This window comes from Mytilus trossulus, chromosome 11 (genome assembly GCF_036588685.1).
Source record: "Mytilus trossulus isolate FHL-02 chromosome 11, PNRI_Mtr1.1.1.hap1, whole genome shotgun sequence".
In the NCBI taxonomy this organism is placed as follows: domain Eukaryota; kingdom Metazoa; phylum Mollusca; class Bivalvia; order Mytilida; family Mytilidae; genus Mytilus; species Mytilus trossulus.
Genome location: NC_086383.1, coordinates 14,707,454 through 14,730,502, shown reverse-complemented (window position 1 = coordinate 14,730,502; position 23,049 = coordinate 14,707,454). Strand labels below are relative to the sequence as shown.

At 31.5% G+C, this 23,049-nt stretch overlaps 1 protein-coding gene across 1 annotated transcript in view; it reads right to left on the bottom strand.

The window, feature by feature from the left end:
• The window catches only part of LOC134690771 (uncharacterized), a 28,410-nt gene extending 15,522 nt beyond the window's left edge, over positions 1-12,888 (bottom strand). Inside the window, exons 1-3 of the mRNA XM_063550814.1 lie at positions 12,759-12,888; positions 1,650-1,812; positions 441-533 (exon numbers count right to left, since the gene is read on the bottom strand). Coding sequence (XP_063406884.1) covers positions 441-533; positions 1,650-1,716 — 160 coding nt within the window. The 5' untranslated portion in view covers positions 1,717-1,812; positions 12,759-12,888. The remainder of the gene's footprint in view (positions 1-440; positions 534-1,649; positions 1,813-12,758) is intronic.
• Positions 12,889-23,049: the final 10,161 nt, after the last annotated feature.

Sequence of the window (23,049 nt, the reverse complement as noted above, 5' to 3'; positions counted from 1 at the left end):
TCATGGTTATATTAAGTCATCTATTCAATCGTTTAAAAAAAAAGTGTGATGGCAATATTCGTTTTCATTCAACATTTTGAATGATTTTTTAAGTCTCCATAAACTTATAAAAAAACCTTAATAATAATAGTCCTATAAGGTGGTAGCAAACACCTTGACTTAAATTTATTTCGCACATTTAAATTTCAGAAAAATGTTTACAAAATATTTACTTGGACTCTTTGACAAAATAAATTTAAAAAATAACCTTGAACCACACACTTTATCTGAAAAATTTCATTTGATACATAGCAGTTTGGCAAACCCTAATTTTGATCATTGAGAAGCTAATATCTCCTTAACATTATAAAATGATTAAAACTTTCATCTGATTTCTACAGAGTTATCTCCCTGTCCTGTTATGTACCACCTTAACTCTATATTCATATTTAGATACTCACCCTCATTCTTCCTAAGACTTTGTAATAATAGAATAGTCCTGGCTTGGGACGAAGGTGACAAATCTTTGACCAGCTCTGTCAGGTCATCTGAACCTTAATTTAGACATGTGTACAACTTTTATTTCAATATCCATCGTGATAATAATTTTTTCTTAATTGTTATAAAAATCAAAGTTAAATAAACAATACCATTTTCATTTTATAAAAAAACGGGTAACCTTAAATAAAAGTACTGTAAATTTATAAATTTTTGCAAGGTTTTAATAATGTGATTAATGCAATCGGGTGAGTATCCCAATAATAAGATTTTGCATTTTAATAACTGAAACATACATTTCAATTTTTATGCACATTTTTTTAAAATCCACATACTTAGTCAATTCGTGAAACATGGCAATAATAATATTTTAAAATGCACACAATAATTTCTGAATTTACAGTAACCCTATTTAAGCACAGTGATGGATAAAAGGGGATTTCTGATAATCAAAGGTAAAACACTTTTCATATACTGCCCTGACCTTAACAATGGTAAATTATGAATCTAATGTAAATAAAGGATCTTAACTTCAGGAAGTATTTATATATACATATATAAGTCAAAATTAAAATCAGATTATTTCTCAATCACTAATATTGTAAGTTTTTGAAATTCAAACTCTCAACAAAGCAGTTACTTTATGTGCCTGTTTTATGTCAAGAGCCTGTAATTCAGTGGTTGTCATTTGTTGATGTGTAACATATTTGTTTTTCATTCATTTTTTGTTATCAATTAGGCCATTAATGTTCTTGTTTGAAAGTTTTGCATTTGTCATTTCATGGCCTTTTATAGCCCAGTATGCGGTATGGGCTTTTCTAGGTGAAGGCTGTAAAGTAAAGTGACCTTTAATTTCTGTGTCATTTTGCCTCATTGGTAAACATACCACATCTTCTTTTTTATATTAAATATATGTGCCTTTCATAAAACAATTATTACTTACAACCACTTGAATTCTGGCGACTACTTGCCTCATTGGTAATCATAACAAAACTCCTTTTTTTATATAGTTACGCATTGCCACAATCATGCCATAATAATTAATTTGGACTAGAGGGGATGATAGCATTACAACTCCCTGATGCAATGGAGGCCTTGTTTGAAATACCATAAGTGCAAGTAAATCAAATGAAAACTAGAAAGGCTCTTTTTTTAAATTAAGAAAAACTTACGGACACTCTCCTGTATATCAATTGGTTGTGTATGCAGAACCCTTGGAGAATCTGTTTCTGTTGTCATGGTTACTGGTCAAACTGTCTTGAAATGTATTCACATGCTGACTATATACTATATCACAGCATTATACAAGTATACTGAGGCAGCTGTGTATGAAGTCTGAAAAGACACAAGAAGAACTCTGAGATATTTAATGATATCCCATTTTAGACAAGAGGCCAAAGATACGGAATGATATATTCAGACTTTCAAATTGAAAAAGAAACTGACATTGTTGTAGACAAATGTTTGATGCATGACAGAAAAAGAAAAATGACAAACAACAATACACAAAACACAAACTACAAATTTAGCAACACAAACCCTACCAAAAACTAGGGTTTGTTTCAGGTGCTCCAGATAAGGGTTGGCAAAGTATTACCCACCTGGGAAAACCCAGGTGGGAAAATCTGGGTTTTCCCGGGCTGGGCCATACTCCCTGAAATGGGTATTATTGGGCAATACTGGGCAAGATGATTTTTTACGCTTATTTCAACACAAAAGAGTAAAGACTTGTGTTAGTTTCATAGTATTATAGCTAAATATATACATTTTATGCATATTACCATTGAGAGTCATTGCTACAAGATTGAAAATTCAATTTCATTCTCTTCTTCCCTTATTCTATGTAGGCAGAATACAAGATTTTCACATTTTAGGATACCTCATTAATTTTCTAGCATTGTTTCAATAATTCTAACTTTGCCAAAAAATAAATTTTATTGCAGTGTGGTTAATTCAAATAGAAATACAATCATATTGCTAAATAAACACCCTACAGGGTCATGTCATTAACTTATAGAAATGAAAAGGCATATTATTGTTATACATTTGTATAAACATATCTTTAGCACATACTTACAACTTCTCGTCCAATCATATTGCATGAATTTGCCTTCTAATTTTCATAGTACATACTTTTCCCGTGTACTAAGTAACTACGCATGAATGACCACAAGGGTAAGATTTCATTGTATTGTAATCAGGATATTAGAACAAAACTTGCTACTGGCAATTTTGAAATAAATTCTGGGTTCCAAATATAACTAAATAGTTTGTAATTAGTTTTCAAACAGATTTTTAACATCCTACTAATCCATCTTTTGATCTAAATTTTGTTTTGACAATTACAAAAGTTTCTTTCATTAAAATAATGCTTTATACCTTAATTAAAGTACAACTCAATCTAAAATCTGTAATCCTTTATCTTCCATGCAATTACTTTGCTCACAAAAAGAGTCAACCATGAATCTTTTGAAGGGAAATTATGAATAAAGCAATTTGATATATTTAGTCATAAATTGATCGATAATTGGTTGACTAATGTCCAGTGACAAATATTTCATGCATATAAACTATCCACCAGACTACCTATGGGTACATACCAGGGGCAGATCCAGCCATTTTTAAAAGGTATTTCAACCAAAGTTGTGGGAGGGGGATCAAACTGTTTGTACTCATTCAAAAGCATTTTCAAGATAGATTTAGGTTTTATGTGAAATTAAACCAGATGCTCCGCAGGGCGTAGCTTTATACGACCGCAGAGGTTGAACCCTGAACGGTTGGGGCAAGTATGGACACAACATTCAGGCTGGATTCCGTTCTAAATTTGGATTGTGATTAAATAGTTGACACAGCATAGGTTTCTGACACAGAATGAATGTATTCAAATGAACTTAAAATTTTTGTTTTCTCTTAGAGCAATTCACTATGCTGTTGAATATTAATCCTCTCAAAAAAATGTTTGAAGAAATTTTCTTTTTATTTATGAAATTTCAAATGAGAAAAATTGAACCCAATTTTTAAATCACATCCCCCTTTCCCTTATTCCAAAACTAATTTCAATTAAAATATTCTAATGGAGTTTGCAACAATTACTACTCATTTAAATACATCATAAAATATTAAGATGTAAAAAAACTGCTTGTTATCATGCAATGAATGGTAAAGATTATTTAAATTTATCAGTTGGTAGTAAAAAGTGAATATACATTGTATATTGTATATAACAAAGATTTAAGTTGATTCTGGACAAAGAAAGATAACTCCAATTAAAAAAAAATCTTGCAGATATTTCTTGCTTACTATACTGGACAAAGAAAGATAACTCTTAATTAAAAAAAAAATTGCTATTTCACAATATTGTGAAATTAGATATTTCTTGCCATTGCACAATACTGTGCAATTGAAAAGACTTGCTATTGCACAATACTTAATATAATAATTTTAGATCCTGATTTGGACCAACTTGAAAACTGGGCCCATAATCAAAAATCTAAGTACATGTTTAGATTCAGCATATCAAAGAGGCCCAAGAATTTAATTTTTGTTAAAATCAAACTTAGTTTAATTTTGGACCCTTTGCACTTTAATTTAGATCAATTTTAAAACTGGACCAAAAATTAAGAATCTACATACACAGTTAGATTTGGCATATCAAAGAACCCCAATTATTCAATTTTTGATGAAATCAAACAATGTTTAATTTTGGACCTCGATTTGGGCCAACTTGAAAACTGGGCCAATAATCAAAAATCTAAGTACATTTTTAGATTCAGCATATCAAAGAACCCCAAGGTTTCAATTTTTGTTAAAATCAAACTAAGTTTAATTTTGGACCCTTTGGACCTTCATGTAGACCAATTTGAAAACGGGACCAAAAATTAAGAATCTACATACACAGTTCGATTCGGCATATTAAAGAACCCCAATTATTCAATTTTGATGAAATCAAACAAAGTTTAATTTTTGGACCCTTTGGGCCCCTTTTTAACTGTTGGGACCAACACTCCCAAAATCAATACCAACCTTCCTTTTTATAGTCATAAACCTTGTGTTTAAATTTCATTGATTTCTACTTACTTATACTAACGCTATGGTGTGAAAACCAAGAAAAATGCTTATTTGGGTCCCTTTTTGGCCCCTAATTCCTAAACTGTTGGGACCGAAACTCCCAAAATCATTACCAACCTTCCTTTTGTGGTCATAAACATTGTGTTTAAATTTCATTGATTTCTATTTACTTTAACTAAAGTTATTGTGTGAAAACCAAGAATAATGCTTATTTGGGCCCTTTTTTGACCCCTAATTCCTAAACTGTTGATACCAAAACTCCCAAAATCAATCCCAACCTTTCTTTTGTGGTCATAAACCTTGTGTCAAAATTTCATAGATTTCTATTAACTTAAACTAAAGTTATAGTGCGAAAACCAAGAAAATGCTTATTTGGGCCCTTTTTGGCCCCTAATTCCTAAAATGTTGGGACCAAAACTCCCAAAATCAATACCAGCCTTCCTTTTATGGTCATAAACCTTGTGTTAAAATTTTATAGATTTCTATTCACTTTTACTAAAGTTAGAGTGCGAAAACTAAAAGTATTCGGACGACGACGACGACGACGACGACGACGACGCCAACGTGATAGCAATATACGACGAAAATTTTTTCAAAATTTGCGGTCGTATAAAAAATGTTTCAAGAATGTAAAGCTTTCACTGCAATTTGAAAATTATCTGCTCTTGGTGAACTCATTTTGTCATCTTACCATGTAAATAAGTACATGTAAAGTAAAACAACGCTTTATATCAAATAAACATATACTTACACCAGCAGCTACCTTCTTTACATTCTAAATTCATGGATCTTTTGAAATCCCATTTTTACAATGATATTAGAGTGAGTACATTTATAAAACTACGTAATAAGCTACATCCAGTCAGCCAAAACATGTCAATAGACTAATTACAGGATTACTCAAATTGTAAATATGTGCTAAATTGGATATTGTATAGAAAGGTATATACTATGAAAATAAGAGCTTGGGACAAAGCCCCGCGCTCTAATTTTCATAGTATATACCTTTCTATACAATAACCGAGACGTATTCTAATCTGAATAGTTACTTACTAATTAGTGATGACTGATGTACATAGATATTATTTAAAAGAATTTGTTCTTACATTCCATAGTTAATTCTTAATATTAGTTATTTATATTTGAAATAAATGAATTCTTTGGCTCTACATGAATGTTAACAGTCTGACCAATCTAGACAGAAGGGTGATTTAATAAATTTTTAGGATAAATATTGAGAAAGGCTGTTTGCTATTTATGTTTGTCTAAAGTGTCTTCTTGTACACTTGTCTCAGAGTTGCTTGAATAATACATTTTCAAATGTATAAACTTGTATTATACATGTAAGTCTCTTAAACAAGAATGATACTGATTTATAAATCAAAATGGGTTTATGAATATCTTAAGTGTATTGCATTTTTTAAATCACTGAATCCTCAGGCCAGTATTTCATATTACCCAGTATAACCCGGTAAAACCCAGTAAAACCCGGGTTTTCCAGTATTTCCCGCTGGGGTGGGCAATACTCATAAAACCCAGGTTTTTGCCAACCCTGCTCCAGATTGTTAAGGCAGCAACCATTTAATTTTCTGGGGGGGGGCTATGTTTTTTTTTGGAAAAAAAGGTTTGTTTCCAGTTTTTGGAGAAAAAATAATTTGTTTTTGTTTCTGAGAAAAAATGTTTGTTCACCCTTAGCTGCCACTAAATGTAATGCTAAAATTGAAAGAAAAAAATTGTTTTTGACTTGTTGCGAAAAAAAAACCCTTAGCCCCCCCCCCCCCCCCCCCAAATCAAATGGTTGCTGCCTCAGCAGATTCTGTTTTCAACATGTGGCACCTGTTGTGTTGCTTGTGCATGTTATGTAAGTACAAACTCATTGAAAAGTTTAATTTGATAGGTCACATTGGAGAAAAATATTACAAATAACTTATTTAATTAATCAGGCAGTTGATGAAGAGAAAATGAAAACCATGATAAAAATTTCAGGTGGCTTTTATTTATTTGCATTTCCATTGAAAGTCCATACTTGCGGGTAGTAATGGGGATACCTTCATGATGAAGAATGATAAAAATTCTGGCCAAATGATGATATCTATAGACAATAAAAACATCCACTGATTTTTACGAATATTTTGATGAATCTCAGTAAAATTTTAACCAATTGGACCCTAACAGTTACCGAAAATTACTGTTTGACGCCTAACAGTAGAGGACATTCTGAATCTGTATCTGTATTAGGAAATCCCTCCTTCAAAGGAGCACTTCGCAATGAGTATGTTTTCAAGAAGTCTATATGTCTATATACTATACACTTAGTTTGAAAATATAAAAAAGAAAAATATAAATGTACGCCCTGTGGGGTGTATGTTGGCTACAGTCTTTGAAATTTGTGCTTGCTAGAAGAAAATTTTAAAGGTCTTTAAGAGTTCATTTCTCTTGGCATGTATAAATGCATAGCATAATTACAGTCAGGGGTACTACTTGTACAAGTGTATTTTATTTACTTGAAGAATTAAAAAAAAATATACACATACATGTATATATAAGTAAATTTTTAGGATACTTTTACAAGTGAATTTTATTTACTTGTATAGGTAAAAAAAAAATGGCTAATTAGTTATGTCCCTTTGGCATTCAGAATTTTTTACTTGTATAAGTATAAGTTAAAAAAATTGTAAGGGTTCCGCGTAACCCAGTGTCTCGCCTATTTTTGCTGTAAATCGCAGACTCAACAACAATGAGGAAAAAAATCAATAAAAATATTCCTCTTGTTACTATTTTATGATTGTAAGAAAATCTAGGTCAATTTAAAAGTAAATTACAGAAAAAAAAGAGTAATCTTTTTACAAACTTTACTTCTGATATCTTATAATCATAAATAAGCTTCTGTTCAAGTTTGGTACAAACCCAGGATAGTTTAAGAAAGTTATTAAAATTTCAAAAACTTTAACCACAGAGTGAATATTTGTTGACACCGCCGCCGACGGAATGTAGGATCGCTTAGTCTCGCTTTTTCGACTAAAGTCGAAAGCTCGACAAAAATCATCCTTTCTTCTTTTCTTGAATTCTTAAGATTTCTTTGCTCTTATAGAATTTTAAATTGTGTAACCTTGGCAGATGTTTTTACTAATCATTCAAGTGTAATTTCATGGACAATGAAAGTCCCATTTGTCTGTTATCTTCTTAACACTGCTCATTTACAAGCCCCAAAGGAGCAATTTATGATTGCCTTGCACAAATATACAAGATCTTTGCTCAATCAGTTTCTTTGATGAAATAATGAGATGAAACATTGAACTTTAATGAAAAAATTTGAGCAGACCTGGGGAAAATCATTATAGGCATGATTTTACAAGATCTAAAAACTTGAGGATTTTTGTGGGATTGTAAGAAAAATTTACTTATACAAGTAAATTTTTCAGAAAATTAAGGGGAGATTATTCAAACATTATTCATTTACTTATATGTGTGTATTTTGTTTCACTTCTTCAAGTAAATAAAATACACTTGTACAAGTAGTACCCCTGACTGAATTATCTGGATATGTACATGTATTTTACCATAAAACAATTGTCAGTGCATTTGCATCTGCAACCACAAGCACATAATAAGTGACTCAGATCTAAAATGAGCTGTGCGTCTATTACAATGTTGGTAAGATTAAAGCATTTAGTACAGTTTCTAAAGCTACAAAGAAAGCTTTCAAGTTCATGCAGGTTTCATGCAAAGTGTTACATTCAAGAAGGAAGTGATCTACCATTTCTGCGGATTCTTTGCATAGTAAGCAGGTTGGATCTACACTATCTAAGCTTTGTTGCTTTGAAGATAGTAGGTTCCTGTAAGAGGCTTTAGTTTTGTTTGAAGACAACTTATATCCTGAAATGATGTGCCAACACTTGCAAGACAAGGATGAGTGTTTCGCCAGAGTATATTGTTAGTGGATATATAATTGAGAGAACTATATAGGGATACTTTTGTTCTCAATTGATCATGCCAGACACTGTCAACTGCTTTTCTGACTTGTGTTTTCCATTGATTTTTATTGATCGTATTGAGCATTAGATCACGAGCTGAAGGTAGATTATACTGGGCTGAAATTCATCTTGCTTTTAAGAACCAGCTTTGAGAGTTGAAACCAGACATAAGTAGTTGTCGTTCAGCTAGATCCTTTTCTAAATTGAGTATGTTGAGGATTCAATTCCACATATTTTGTTAAAGATATTTATGACAGCTTTATGTTTTGTTCCTTGTATCGGAATTACTCCTGTCATAGTATAGACAGCTGCATCTGCAGTATTATTTGGCAGTGATCATGGTGATAGGAATTGTTTGATTGCTTTCCTATAGAGTACTTCTAATGGCTCTATGAGTTTTTTGTCTGGAAGTAATATATCTAGTCCATAAATAAGGACAGGTAGGATATATATATACAGGGATGATTCCAGGTGTTTTTAAATGGTCCCTTGAATATCAAATTGGGAATTTTTATCCCAATTGGGATTTTTTCATGCCGATACAATTTTAGACGAAATAATATCATTTTCCTGTAAAAATGGAAAATGTATATTTAGTTTCACCTGTACATGTGTACACTGATTGAAGAAGTTATTGGATTGAGACCAGGGAAGTTATAATACATGAGTATCATTACACATGATGCACTATCATCTTAACTTTGGTAAACGAGGCCTATTACAAAAACAAATATACCAGCTAACATAAACATATGGCCAGCCGTTAAGCTATTTATTCGAATTTCAAATCATCTCATAATATATAAGATATCTTATATAATATATGAGATTTACATAAGATATCCTATCTAATATATAAGAGATCTCATTTAATATATGAGATATCATATATAATTCATTTTTAAAAGCTATAACTATCTTATATATTATATGAGATATCTGATATATTCAATAAAGTTTTAAAACTTTATAAGATATCTTATAAAGTATATGCAATATCTTATACATATTTTTCATATAAGATATCTTATATAGTTAATTGGATATCATATTTAGAAAATTATATAAGATATCTTATAAATTATATGAAATATCTTAAAAATATACTTTGTATAAGATATCATATATAGTTTATAAGATATATCATATAGTTTATAAGATATCTTAGATAATTTATAAGATATCTGATAAAGAAAATTATTTGAGATATCTTATAAACTACGTATGGCAGATTTTACAGTATTGTGTTCTGTCTCCTACTTTCATGTTGCTAACGTGACGGAGACATAAATTAGTAACGTTAGCGACATTTGGACATGTCACATTAGCAACAACATCTTTAAAAGTTAAAATGTATGCACACAGTGATGTTTAATATATGCCTGGAGTAATAAAATTGTACAGTCTGGTTTAGAATTTCTAAATATACAGAATGTCATTTGCAGGTGTACTTTATATCAAATGAATCCACAAGAAACCAATTCGTAATAGTAACATTAGCAACATCTACTATCATGACATTACGTTTTGTTGCGAACGTCTTTTTGATGGACGGAATATATTTAAGGTCCTCTTGTAACGATATTACATACAACTTACCTTCTTTGCTTCCCCATCATGTGAAGGAACTGACTCTGAATCTATTTCTGCAAAGGGCGATATCGTAACTCCTATACAGGAGAGTTACAGATCTAAATATGGGGGTGTTTGGATATACGCCTGAGGCAGACTATGGTTACCCATAGGTACCTATGGTTTGATATTTCATAGGCTGCCTCAGGCGTATATCCAAACACACCCTATATGTTGCTCACGTGACACTGATTTGGACGGAAACCTCGAGCAGTAACGTTCGCAAAAAATAAAACAGCCAATGATATTGATTCCTCAAGTCCTTTGACCCCCTTACGTCATCCAAATTTAATATGATTGCTATTTTCAATTATTTATAAAACCAGGGATAAAAATAACTTCAATGGGCTGTCTGAGAACCAACAAGAAAATTGCGATCGTGACATACCACAATGGACGGAAAAGACGTGACGTTAGCAACAATATTATTTAATTACCTTTTTTAGCCTTTACCAATAAAAATCTGCCTTAAAGTTATGATTGAAACACAAAAGAAGACTTTTTATTAAAATATAAGTCCATGTTATTAGGCTCCACTTATAAATAATACTTCAAAATTCCACTCCAAATAAGCTGGATGTCAGTAAAGTAGGTCATGATGTCTATTCCATGTCCAATATTTTGAAATTAAAAACCCTCTAATTCTAACAAAAAACACAAACACAGAGTAATTTTTATTTTTATTTACTCAGAAAGACACATTTTATTCAATAACATAATGCATTACTCCATTACACAGTCTGTTTCACAGTTTCAGCAATTGCTTTTTTGATGGATACAAAAAAACAACAATTCCTTCTTATTGTAAAATCTGCCGTATATAAGATATCTAATGAACTATTATATACGATATCTTATAAAGTTTATGATATATCTTGAGGTTAGAAAATAGAGCAAAACGGCTACCATATTAACCACTGAAAAAAATCATCCATTGGGTAATTTTTTCAACAGATCATCTGTATAAACTTACCTTGATTTCAAATGGATTTCAGATTGAACTGGCCAATTGTCGAATTAAGAAAAGCAATTACAAAAGTTTATTACTTTAATTGATAAGATATTTAAAGCAATTGAACCAGTGAACTTTAAAATTATTTGGATCATTTTTATATCTTTTGAAACAGTTCCATAATGATGACATCGTATTTCAGGGAGGGGGGGCTCATTTTTTGAATGGTCTATCATCAACATTATTTTCAACAAAAACATAACGGGCGATCTGCTTTTACGAGATCGGCGCCCATTAAAATTTATTCATCAATGTTATACAAAAATTTTAATTTGCTCTTTGTCGAGGTCTGCTTTGACACCCGTTTTGTCAAAAAGCATGTTTTTGATCAACCTGCTGAGCGAACTACTTATACGAGATCAAATACTGCCATAATATTTTAACCAATTGAATCCGGCTGCTAAAATTGTTTACCTCATGTTGACATAATTAAATCGTTGTTAATAAAATGCGATCGTAGTCAACATTCTTATGATATATATCCGGATTTTACTACGTTTTGACGACAAACTATGGAAAATTATAGTTGCCGTAATCAGTGATGGAAACTCTTCCGGAAATACCAATTTTTATTTTATTTTCCTAAATTGGGAATTTATATTCACATACATTTTTGGGGGCCGCTGACCAATTTTAGGGCCGCTCAGCGGCCCTAAACTATATAGTGGAATCATCCCTGATATATTTGAAAGATATGTAGACAAGTAATTCGGTTGAGCCCATTTTTTTCGTGAAGACCAGCCCCCATTAGGCTATACATTGTACGTCTGGCTTTAGAAATACATGTATTTCCTTCAATATGAATGTTGATTGTTTTCTTTAAGTCAGAGCTGTGTTTAATTCCTATATGAGGAGCCGAGCTTGGCTGAAGCATAGCTGTATTATTGATCTCAAATTCAAAGTCTGTATTTCTTGTGGAGGGCACATTTTTCAATACAAGGCTCTTGGTGGGTTGGAGTTTGTATTTTTCATTAAATACTGTAGTTTTCAACTGCACTTATCATTGACTGGAGAACTGAAGGTTAATTTGCAACCAGGGCAACATCATCAGCGCAGGTAAGCAAACCACAATATATATTCCCATTGTACAAAATGTAGGAACCCAGACCGCTATTTTACTACCCTCATACAAGGCATGCTTTAGAATGATATACTGTTATGACTGTCCAACTCACTGTCACCATTGTAAGCATCATAAATTTTAAATCTTTATCGAAGTGTGCCTTCTTGCATTGTATTGTATTTCAGAAATTTCTTATTTAAACTTTTCTTTGAATATATATTATAGTCCCTCACACTTTTAAAAATATAGATTTATATATGCCAAGCGGTTAACCATGTTTGCACTAACTGCTTGGGCAGACTTGTGAAGATATATTTTGTAAGATGTTTTTATATTTTTTTAAACATATTATAGTTTTTCAAAGCCTACAATGTAAAAACTAAAATTAAATATCATCATGATCATACTGTTGTTGGAAGGAAAATTGAGAAGAAAACCAACACTGCAACAGGCAACTGTATTTCTGAACGTGACCGATCTTCGATGAGAAGAACTATTTATGATACATCATTAGTTTTACCCTTAGGCTTACGTTGGTGTTTTTCTTGTGACTCAAGAAGCACACAAATCAATCCAAATGAAATCATGTGTGATAAAGTTACGGGTAACAAAGCTTGAAATCATCCACCATTTTCTAATCATGTGACCACCTCTTACTTCTGGGAGGGTCTAAAACGCGGAAGTGAAAAATTGGTGTATTATAACTAATATCTCTGGAACCGCTGAAGCTAAATCAATAAATAAAAGTGATTCTGAAAGCTATTATAATAGGCTATAAGATTAAATTTAAAAAAAATAATATTTGAAAATGCTTTTTTACAGAAAAGTTGACCGGAAGTGTTTCTTAGTGTGACTCTGGCAACACATTTTTAAACATTGAAACTTATATTCACGAAAAAGCATATAACCCGGTCAAAGTCTGTAAATTGATTCTTAAAGACATTTAAATGACAAATAATATGATAGAATGAAAAAAATAAATATATTACTATAAAAGGGCAAAAAGTTGACCGGAAGTCACCCTTGTATATAAATGATGAAGTCAAATTTTCAACTTTGAACTAAAATTCCCCAAAAAATAAAAATCCCGGTCAAAGTCTGTAAATTGATTCTTAAAGACATTTAAATGACAAATAATATGATAGAAAGAAAAAAATAAATATATTACTATAAAAGGGCAAAAAGTTGACCGGAAGTCACCCTGGTATACCAATATTGAAGTGAAATTTTCAACTTTGAACTAAAATTCACAAAAATATAAAAAGCCCGGTCAAAATCCAGAACATGATTCTTAAAGACAATTCAATAACAATTAATAAAATCAACGGTACCAATTTTGTTGCACCAGATGCGCATTTCGACAAAACGTGTCTCTTCAGTGATGCTCGTGGCCAAAATATTTGAAATCCAAAGCTTATATAAAAGATGAAGAGCTATAATCCTAAAGGTCCAAAAAGTATAGTCAAATTCGTGAAAGGAATCAGAGCTTTGCATGAGGGAGATACATTCCTTAATTTATAATAATTTCTAATATTTTGTAACAGCAAATTTAAATAACACAAAAAATCCGTATTTTCATGCCAGTACCGAAGTACTGGCTACTGGGCTGGTGATACCCTCGGGGACTAATAGTCCACCAGCAGAGGCATCGACCCAGTGGTAGTAATAAAATCAACGGTACCAATTTTGTTGCACCAGATGCGCATTTCGACAAAACGTGTCTCTTCAGTGATGCTCGTGGCCAAAATATTTGAAATCCAAAGCTTATATAAAAGATGAAGAGCTATAATCCTAAAGGAACAAAAAGTATAGTCAAATTCGTGAAAGGAATCAGAGCTTTGCATGAGGGAGATACATTCCTTAATTTATAATAATTTCTAATATTTTGTAACAGCAAATTTAAATAACACAAAAAATCCGTATTTTCATGCCAGTACCGAAGTACTGGCTACTGGGCTGGTGATACCCTCGGGGACTAATAGTCCACCAGCAGAGGCATCGACCCAGTGGTAGTAATAAAATCAACGGTACCAATTTTGTTGCACCAGATGCGCATTTCGACAAAACGTGTCTCTTCAGTGATGCTCGTGGCCAAAATATTTGAAATCCAAAGCTTATATAAAAGATGAAGAGCTATAATCCTAAAGGTCCAAAAAGTATAGTCAAATTCGTGAAAGGAATCAGAGCTTTGCATGAGGGAGATACATTCCTTAATTTATAATAATTTCTAATATTTTGTAACAGCAAATTTAAATAACACAAAAAATCCGTATTTTCATGCCAGTACCGAAGTTAATATGATATAAAGAAAAATATATTGACATTACTATAAATGGTAAAAATGTTGACCGGAAGTCACCCTTGTATACAAACGATGAAGGGAAATTTACACTTTTCTGTAACATCCTCCTACTTATTAGAACAACACCCAATAAGGATTTTAAAAAAAAAAAACAGTTGAGTGTATTTGTATTTGAAGCAAAATCACATCCGGATAAAATTTAATCCGGTGGAAAAAATGTCACAGCAGTTGTTGTTACTTTCTTATCCTGAAGAACATTTTACCGTAGGGTATTTTTTATATCTGGGTAGTCAAACTATTCCTGTGTACATTATTGTATCTGTCGCCATTTTGTTCCAGATCATGGTTGTCTTCCTGAAATTGTTATACATCTCACCCTTATTTTATTTAATTTTGTATTTACATATTGTGTCATAGATAAAATTTATTCGTTTTTATCATATATCTAGTACAAAATACAGCTATTTTGTATATCTAATAAAGGTTCTTTTTTCCAGTCTGTATCACCTACCCTGTATCGCATACCCCGTATCGCATGGCTAAACCCGTATCGCATACCCCGTATCGCATGGTAAAATCCGTATCGCATACCTTTTTTTTTTTTTTTTTTTTTTTAACTAAAGTCAGATTTTTTTTTGTTTTTTTTTTGCTTAAGAATTTTTTTCTAAAAATAGGTCATTTTTTTGAATGACGTCATATGTGGTATGTAACGTCACGAACAACAAGTTTTCATATTGTATGTGACGTCACGAACATCAAGTTTTTACAACAAATTTTTTGGCACACTAAATGCAACTATAAAAAATACAAAACACTCAAATATATACAAAAATAAACAAAATATTTTCAAAACAACAGATTGTAAGGTAACCTAGGTGCTTCGTATAAATAATTGAGCAGTTATTTCAAAGCTTTGAAACAAGACAAAAGCAGAACTGAAGGTAACCCATTGCTATGGATCAGAAAACAGTTCATACAATATAAAACTCTTCTGTTGAAATATATGATAAAGCGTATAATACATGGCAAAATCCGTATCACATGCCGTATCACCCTCGACCAATATCATCCCTCGGGCCTAACGGCCCTTGGGCTGATATTGATGTCTCGGGATGATACGACATATGATACGGATTTTGCCATGTATTATTCTCTATATATAGTTCAATTGTTTGTTTTAATATGTCTTTTGATCGAGCGAAGGTGGCTCGGGAGTCCTCCTCAATTTTGGATTTTGAAATAGCAGGTACAAGGGGACGACCATTTGATATTCTGGTGGGGGCCAGGAGGATTTGTTTTTGATCGGTTATTTATTTTTGTAAACTGAGAGGACAGATTATTTATTTTCTGCACTATTGAAGCAAGATTTTTCATTTTCATTAAAGCAAGGGACTAATTATCCATTTTTACCACTATATTAAACATACAATTTTTTAGGCCGAGATGTGGTGTGAGTGTCAAATGAGACAACTCTCCATCCAAATAACCATTTAAAAAAGGAAAACCATTAATACATGTATAGTCAAGTCATTGAGTACCATTTATTCAGAACTAGTAGATCATTATCCCCTTCAGAAATTTTAAGATTATAGATTTCATTCATAACCTCAGACACATACTTGTGTACAAGAGGACAATATATACAAACATTTTAAGATAATACATAGTGAGAAAGGACAAACGAAACACAAATACATAGAAATAAGTATATTATAAAAGACAATTGGTATAATTAGATTAAGTATTTTATAATTTTCTTAACAAACTGAATCATTTATATTCCCAATTATAGTATTATTAAGTTAATTTAGTTTGGTTTTACCTAGTCTCTTAGTCTACCAAAGGTATTGTCAAACCTATTTTGCCGAGCGGATCGAGGCAAAAAATTTTTGAAGGGTTTTGGAACCGCTGAAGGCCCAATAAGCTATAGACCTGCTGAGTTATTTATTTTCAACACATTGCAAGTCAGGTAATTTATTTTCAAACTGCCACAGAACAAACCATTTATTTTTGGGATTATCAAGGCTGAGTTATTTATTTTCAAAATCCTCCTGGCCCCCCCAGAATATCAAATGGTCGTCCCCTAACATTGGTCTAGATCTTTAATGAAATGTGCTTTTGAGAGTATCAATATAGTTTAGGTGTAAGACTTTTGGTGTAAATATAGAAAAATTGTGTTTTATCATAATTACGGCTGTAATTTCTCAAAACCACCTTAAACTTATTTGTGTTTGATTAATTTTTTTCTCTCAACTTTACCAAATAAGGGGAGATAAATCAATTAAGTGTAACTTTTATACTAGAAAGTGTTGTGAATTTACCTATTCTTATCTGTAGCAAGAAAACAAGTTCGGTGACACCATATTTTTTTCTTATCTGAGAGCATGTTATAAGAGCTTTCTTCTCACATTGTGTCTTAAAATTCCATCATGTAGTTTTCTTTTTATCAAGCACAATTGGGTTTTCCATGCATAATCTATACCAAATCTGACAATTTTGCTAAACCCGTAGCTCATGTAGCAATGTGTAACTTAAAAAAAAAAGTCCGGTGACCCATACTTTATATTATATTTTTGAAAAAAGCATGATAATAATTTCATTATGACAAATTATTAAAACAATCTATCAATTAAGCCATTTCAATTGATTCTTTCTGTGTTGTGATGTTACACTATTATTTCAGTTAGGGTGAAGATTGGTATACATATTATGTTAACATTTAAACCCGCTGCATTAGTTTGCACCTGTCCTAAATCAGGAGCCTGATGTTCAGTTGTTGTCGTTTTTATGTGGTTCATACGTGTTTCCCGCTTCTCTCTATTTTTATATAGATTCAGAACGTTGATTTGTCCGTCAAAGACCGTACGTTGGCCTATAATGGTATACTATACGAACTGTTGTTATGTTTAATTTAAACTATCAATATCAACTATTAATGTAACAATGAATTGTTATCAAATTGTACTGTAATCTCAAAGTGATGAAACCATATGGCACCGTCTATATATAGACTGAAGTGATACCACTGACAGTTGTATCACTTATCGCGATATATAATATGATAACCTGCTTGATTATTTTAGTGTAGAATAAAATGCTAATCTTTTCAGATGCCTTCAATTCCATGTACTCTCAATAATGTTACCAAAAGCTAGACATCTGGTAATAAAATGAATCAAATTTCCACCTTCTATACGACTCGTCGGTCAATTTAGTGTGTCTATATTGTTGGAACCAAGTTTTGCTTTCCTTGATTGTAACATGTAGGTTTTATTTAAATCCTTGCCGATAATAGCTCGTTTCGTTTCACCTTGAACGTGTTGAATATTAAAAGCCGAGTTCCAAACTGGGTGAGTTTCACCAATTTAAATCAAACTTGTATCTTGACGATTTAATGTTGATATTTGAGCTATTTCAGTTCTAATTTTATTGTTTTAAAATACTTATGTTGCAGATCTTACTGTATGCTTCCAGATCGTGTATTTTCTCTGAGTTTTTCTATTTTTGATTAGACTGATTATATTCCTGTAGAACATATACAGTTCTGTCTAACAATGCACCGTGACCTTGATTTATTTGAAGACAATACTGCCGCAGTAAAATTTCTTTCAATTTTTGATTTCTGCTACAGAAATAGAGGGGAGAAGATTCATTTGTCGTTTATGGAGCTCGGATGCAAGCGGAGCAACACCTTAAAGTGAGTATATCCGTATTGCGGCTGTTTTAGTTTGCAATAACTGACGGGTTTTCAGACAGGTTAGGTGGAAGTCAATCAGCGATTTAAGTTGTTCAATACTATAAAAGTATGAAGTGCAAAGTAGAGGTGATCAGTAATCAGATACATGTTTCGTTTAATGAAACCTGTTCTAAATAAATCATCATAGATACCAGGAAGTATTTACGCAAGACCCGCGTATTGTCTACAAAAGATTCATCAGTAACGCTCGAATCAAAAAAGTTAAAGCGGCTAAAAAGGTACGATGTTGAAGAGCATTGAGGACCGAAATTCATAAAAAAAAAATCAAATATAGCTAAGGTAATCTTTTACTCAGATAGAAAAACCGTAGTATTTCAAAAATTCACTATTTTGTTAACAGTTAATTTATCGTTATGACCATAACAAAAAATCATGTTAACACCGAAGTGCTGACAACTGGGCTGGTGATACCCTCAGGGAATATAAAACACCATTAGCAATGATGATTACACAACTAACTTCTTTATCATATGATATATAAGAAACCACAGTAACAAGAAAAATCAATGCCACAGTAATAGGTCAGTTTTCAATTCTAGTATATGTTCATTCATTCTGCAACGTTTCAATGATGTAGATTGAAAACTTTACAATTATTTGATTACACATAAAAGTACTGTCATTTTTCATTTTGCAGACCAAAAAAAATAAATAAAACCCCACTCAGTTCCCATGCAATTCTGTTAAAAAGTGCTCACAGAAACCTGTCTTCTTCGCTCTACCAAAACCACCCGACAACACCGTTATAAGATGAATCAGAGTCATGAGAAGAACTGATATGTGATTAAGTGAAGCATATATGTAAACGATACTGCATGCGAGAGCAATTCAGAAGACTCCAAAGACAATGTCAAACAGAAAAAACAACCCACATATACATTGGCTTCAAATGTGTTAGTTTGGGTGTTCCTGATAAAGTTCAAGTCAGTCAAGCGCTGCAGGTACACGATACAATTAAAGTATGAATACGTTATGAATAAATTAAGCATATCCTTCAATAAATTCAAAATATCAAAATATAATAACTATTCAAAATACCGATTTGTTTTGATTTAAACCAAGTTAAAGTATTATTTTTTAGCGCCCAATAATACAAACCATTAAAAAAAAAGACAAAACATAAACATACCATGCATACAACAAGCTTCCAAACAATACAGAAATGTGGTCAATATCAACTAAACAAAAATGCTGAAATAGTTTACAGTCTTTTGTGCAAATATAGATTTACTTTTAAAGTCTTTAACTTGTTATATGTTATGTACCATGTGAACTATAGTTGTCCCAACTGTTTTAATGACTCGTATGTAAACAAAACGCGCGTGTGGTGTGCCACATTAAAAGCCTGGTATCTTTGAAGAGTTTTTACATTGAATGACAACTAATCAATTAATATAATTTTATATTACCAAACCGAAATATAACACGAAATGCCCGTCTGTTATTTTGAAATTGTACTACCTACATTTATCCATAAGTCAAACATGTCAAAGGTTTCTGTTTCCCTTCATTGACTTTTTTACCTCTTAACTTTTTTTTTTTAATGTGAGGAACAAGAAATATCATGAATATCATGAATATGTCTCACAATGCTTTTTGTTTGATTTAATGGCAGATCAACAAAGCTTACACAATGTTACAGTCAATGTTTCTAGTATTTAAAAGTGGTATTATATCGGTTTAATCAATAACAGGATATAAATAAACGACAGGAATATAATGGACGAACTACCCATAATTCAACAAAATCTATTTTTGAATAAACTTCCTTGTATGATATCACAAATATCATAAATATCTTTTCTTTGTTTAACTAAAACCCTCTTATAATTGCATATATCAACTAAAACGTCGGAAGATATCAACAGAAGAACAATATAAACAACAGCAGATGAATAAATACACAACATCGGTTTTATTTGTATTCATGGAAAGCGACCAGAGCCAGCACTACTGAGGCATGTGAGGATCCATCTTAAATGTGCGTATAGGGGGCTAAGAAGACTGCTGATTTTCGATTTCCTTTATCAGATTTTCTCTGCAATAAGACAAATGTGAGACGCATTTGCATAATGAAAACAATTGATTGTGTATTCAAAGTATAGTGTGTCATACCAGATATTAGTATTTTTATGAAATATATAATAAGCGGAAACACAGCACACTAGAATGAGTACTAGCACACCTGAGTCACGGGAATTATTACGCCTTTATAAATGTATTGTCGAAACAGGTACAGGCGTTCTTACTGCTTTTGCTCAAAATAAACTTTTAGCAGCATACAACGGAAATATTAAACAGTTTCTTAATGACAAAAAAAAATGAACTATTTCATCTATGGCAATCTAAGAAGTTATCATGTTGTGATTGTCCACCAGCAGGTTACAATTTTAAACGAATGAGTCACATGGACAACTGGATATTCAAAAAGCTTTATGCTGATAATGGTCCTGAAAATAAGTCACACATTCTCCGTAATGGCAGAGATGTTATACAAGTGTGTCTTCACAAATATGTCACACAAAATATTGCGATTCACGAACTTGATATTAGTGCAATATCGTTTCTCCTTCGAAATTTGATAATATTGTCCGCAAACGAGACCACTACATTGGATATAATTACTACAACAAGAAGTAAAATTTGCCACGCTTATTCAATAAAGTGTTATCCTATGACATTATTGAATAGAACGTGGACTGAATTAGAAAACGCCTTAGTCGATCTAGCAGATCCTTCTTACAAAGTAATCATCCGACAACAAATCAAATACTTGCGCAAAGTTGATTTGGAGAAGGAAGAAATAACGAAATTAATTAGTAGTGTTGAGGAGGTAAATATATTAAAGATAATGTGCTTGATTCACTACAAAAAATATACCAAGGCTAGTTAGCCATCTTGCACTTCTATGGCTCTATATTTTATACTGTAACAAGACTGGTACTTTACTATTGCTCAGGTGCTTGCTTAACGAAAATCTTCAGGGATATGTCTTATGACCAGACCTGGATAATTGTAATCATAAATAAGCTGTATTCGATTACATTCTTTAAAGAAATCATTGTTATCATAAATCAGCTACTAGAATAACATATAATTTGATTTAATCAACATTTTCAAAATACCTTATAATCTTGATTACTTTTTGAATACATTGTGATTACAATAAAAAAAAACTAAACTCTATGTACAGTCTTTATATCTTGACATACAAAGATAACTTAAAATATCTTGACACATCTTACGATAAGGACCACGAGTTTGAGTTTAATTGAATAGTCGAAAAAAAATATGAAATCAGTATAATATTTATAACAATTTTTTTTTTTTTTTTTTTTTTTTTATATAATTGATATTTGAAGTGAAAGGCTTATCATTCTCTTTTGGTTTTTTTTTTTATCCAAAAGAAGACACACTATTGAATTCTGTTTCATTTTGATAATTTCTTTTTGTCATTGAACGTATGCCTTTGTTGATAATGTTAGTATAAGGGTATATTTATTTCATTTATTTACTTTGTTAAAAATTAAAGTTCCCAATTGAGCCTATGTAAAAAGTATAATACATATATTCCCAATTAAAGGATGCATATACTATAATGACTGTTTTATCAAGTTATACTTATCTATAACTCTGAATTATAATTATTTGTTAATATTCTAATTATTGCCCCCTTTGACTATTATGGTAACTTTAGAAGCCCCAGTTGACACATTTGAATTGACAAATTAAGGTCTGTTTGTATTACCTAAAGTGCGTAGTAGTACCAAGGCAATATGATAAAAGATACAGAAATAATAGTCATATCTATTTAATTTTTTTTTCAACCATCAATCTGTATATCTATTAGCCCTCTGTATATCTATTACTCCTCTGTATATATATCACCACTCTGTATATATATTACCAATTTGCATATCTTTCTTTACTCTGTATATCTATCACCAATAAGTACATCTATCACCACTCTGTATATCTTTCACCACTCAGTATATCTTTCACCAATCTGTATATCTATCACCAATCTGTATATCTATCACCAATCTGTACAACTATCACCACTCTGTATTTCTATCTCCAATCTGTAAATCTATCACTGCTCTGTATATCTACCACTACTCTGATATCTTTCACCACTTTGTTTATCTATTTCCAACATGTTTATCTATCACCCCATTGTATATCTATCACCACTCTGTATATCTATCACCACTCTGTAAATCTATCAACAATCTGTACATATATCACTACTCTTTATATTTATATATATTTAATAAATATTTTCACAAGCGACAAACAAAGACATCGTTCATTGTTTCTTTGACACCATGTTATCATTTTTTTTATTACAAGGTACAAAGATTTGACATTTTTTTCATTAATTCATTTTTCAAGGCCATACATTTACACTTTTATTACAACTACGAATCGAGATTATCTAGACTACAACAGGTATATGAATCTAAAAATCTACCACCACTCTGTTTATTGTTCACCAATTCGTATATCTTTTTTCAAACTGTATATCTATCACCATTCTGTATATCTTTTTTCAAACTGTATATCTATCACCATTCTGTATATCTTTTTTCAAACTGTATATCTATCAACATTCTGTATATCTGTTACCACTATGTATATCTATCATCCCACTGTATATCTATCACCCCTCACAATCATGACACCTGTAAATACATTTACCTGTAAAAATTCAACTTTTTGGGTCTAGATTTAAAACAGATCGAAGAGATTTTCTCCTGTTTC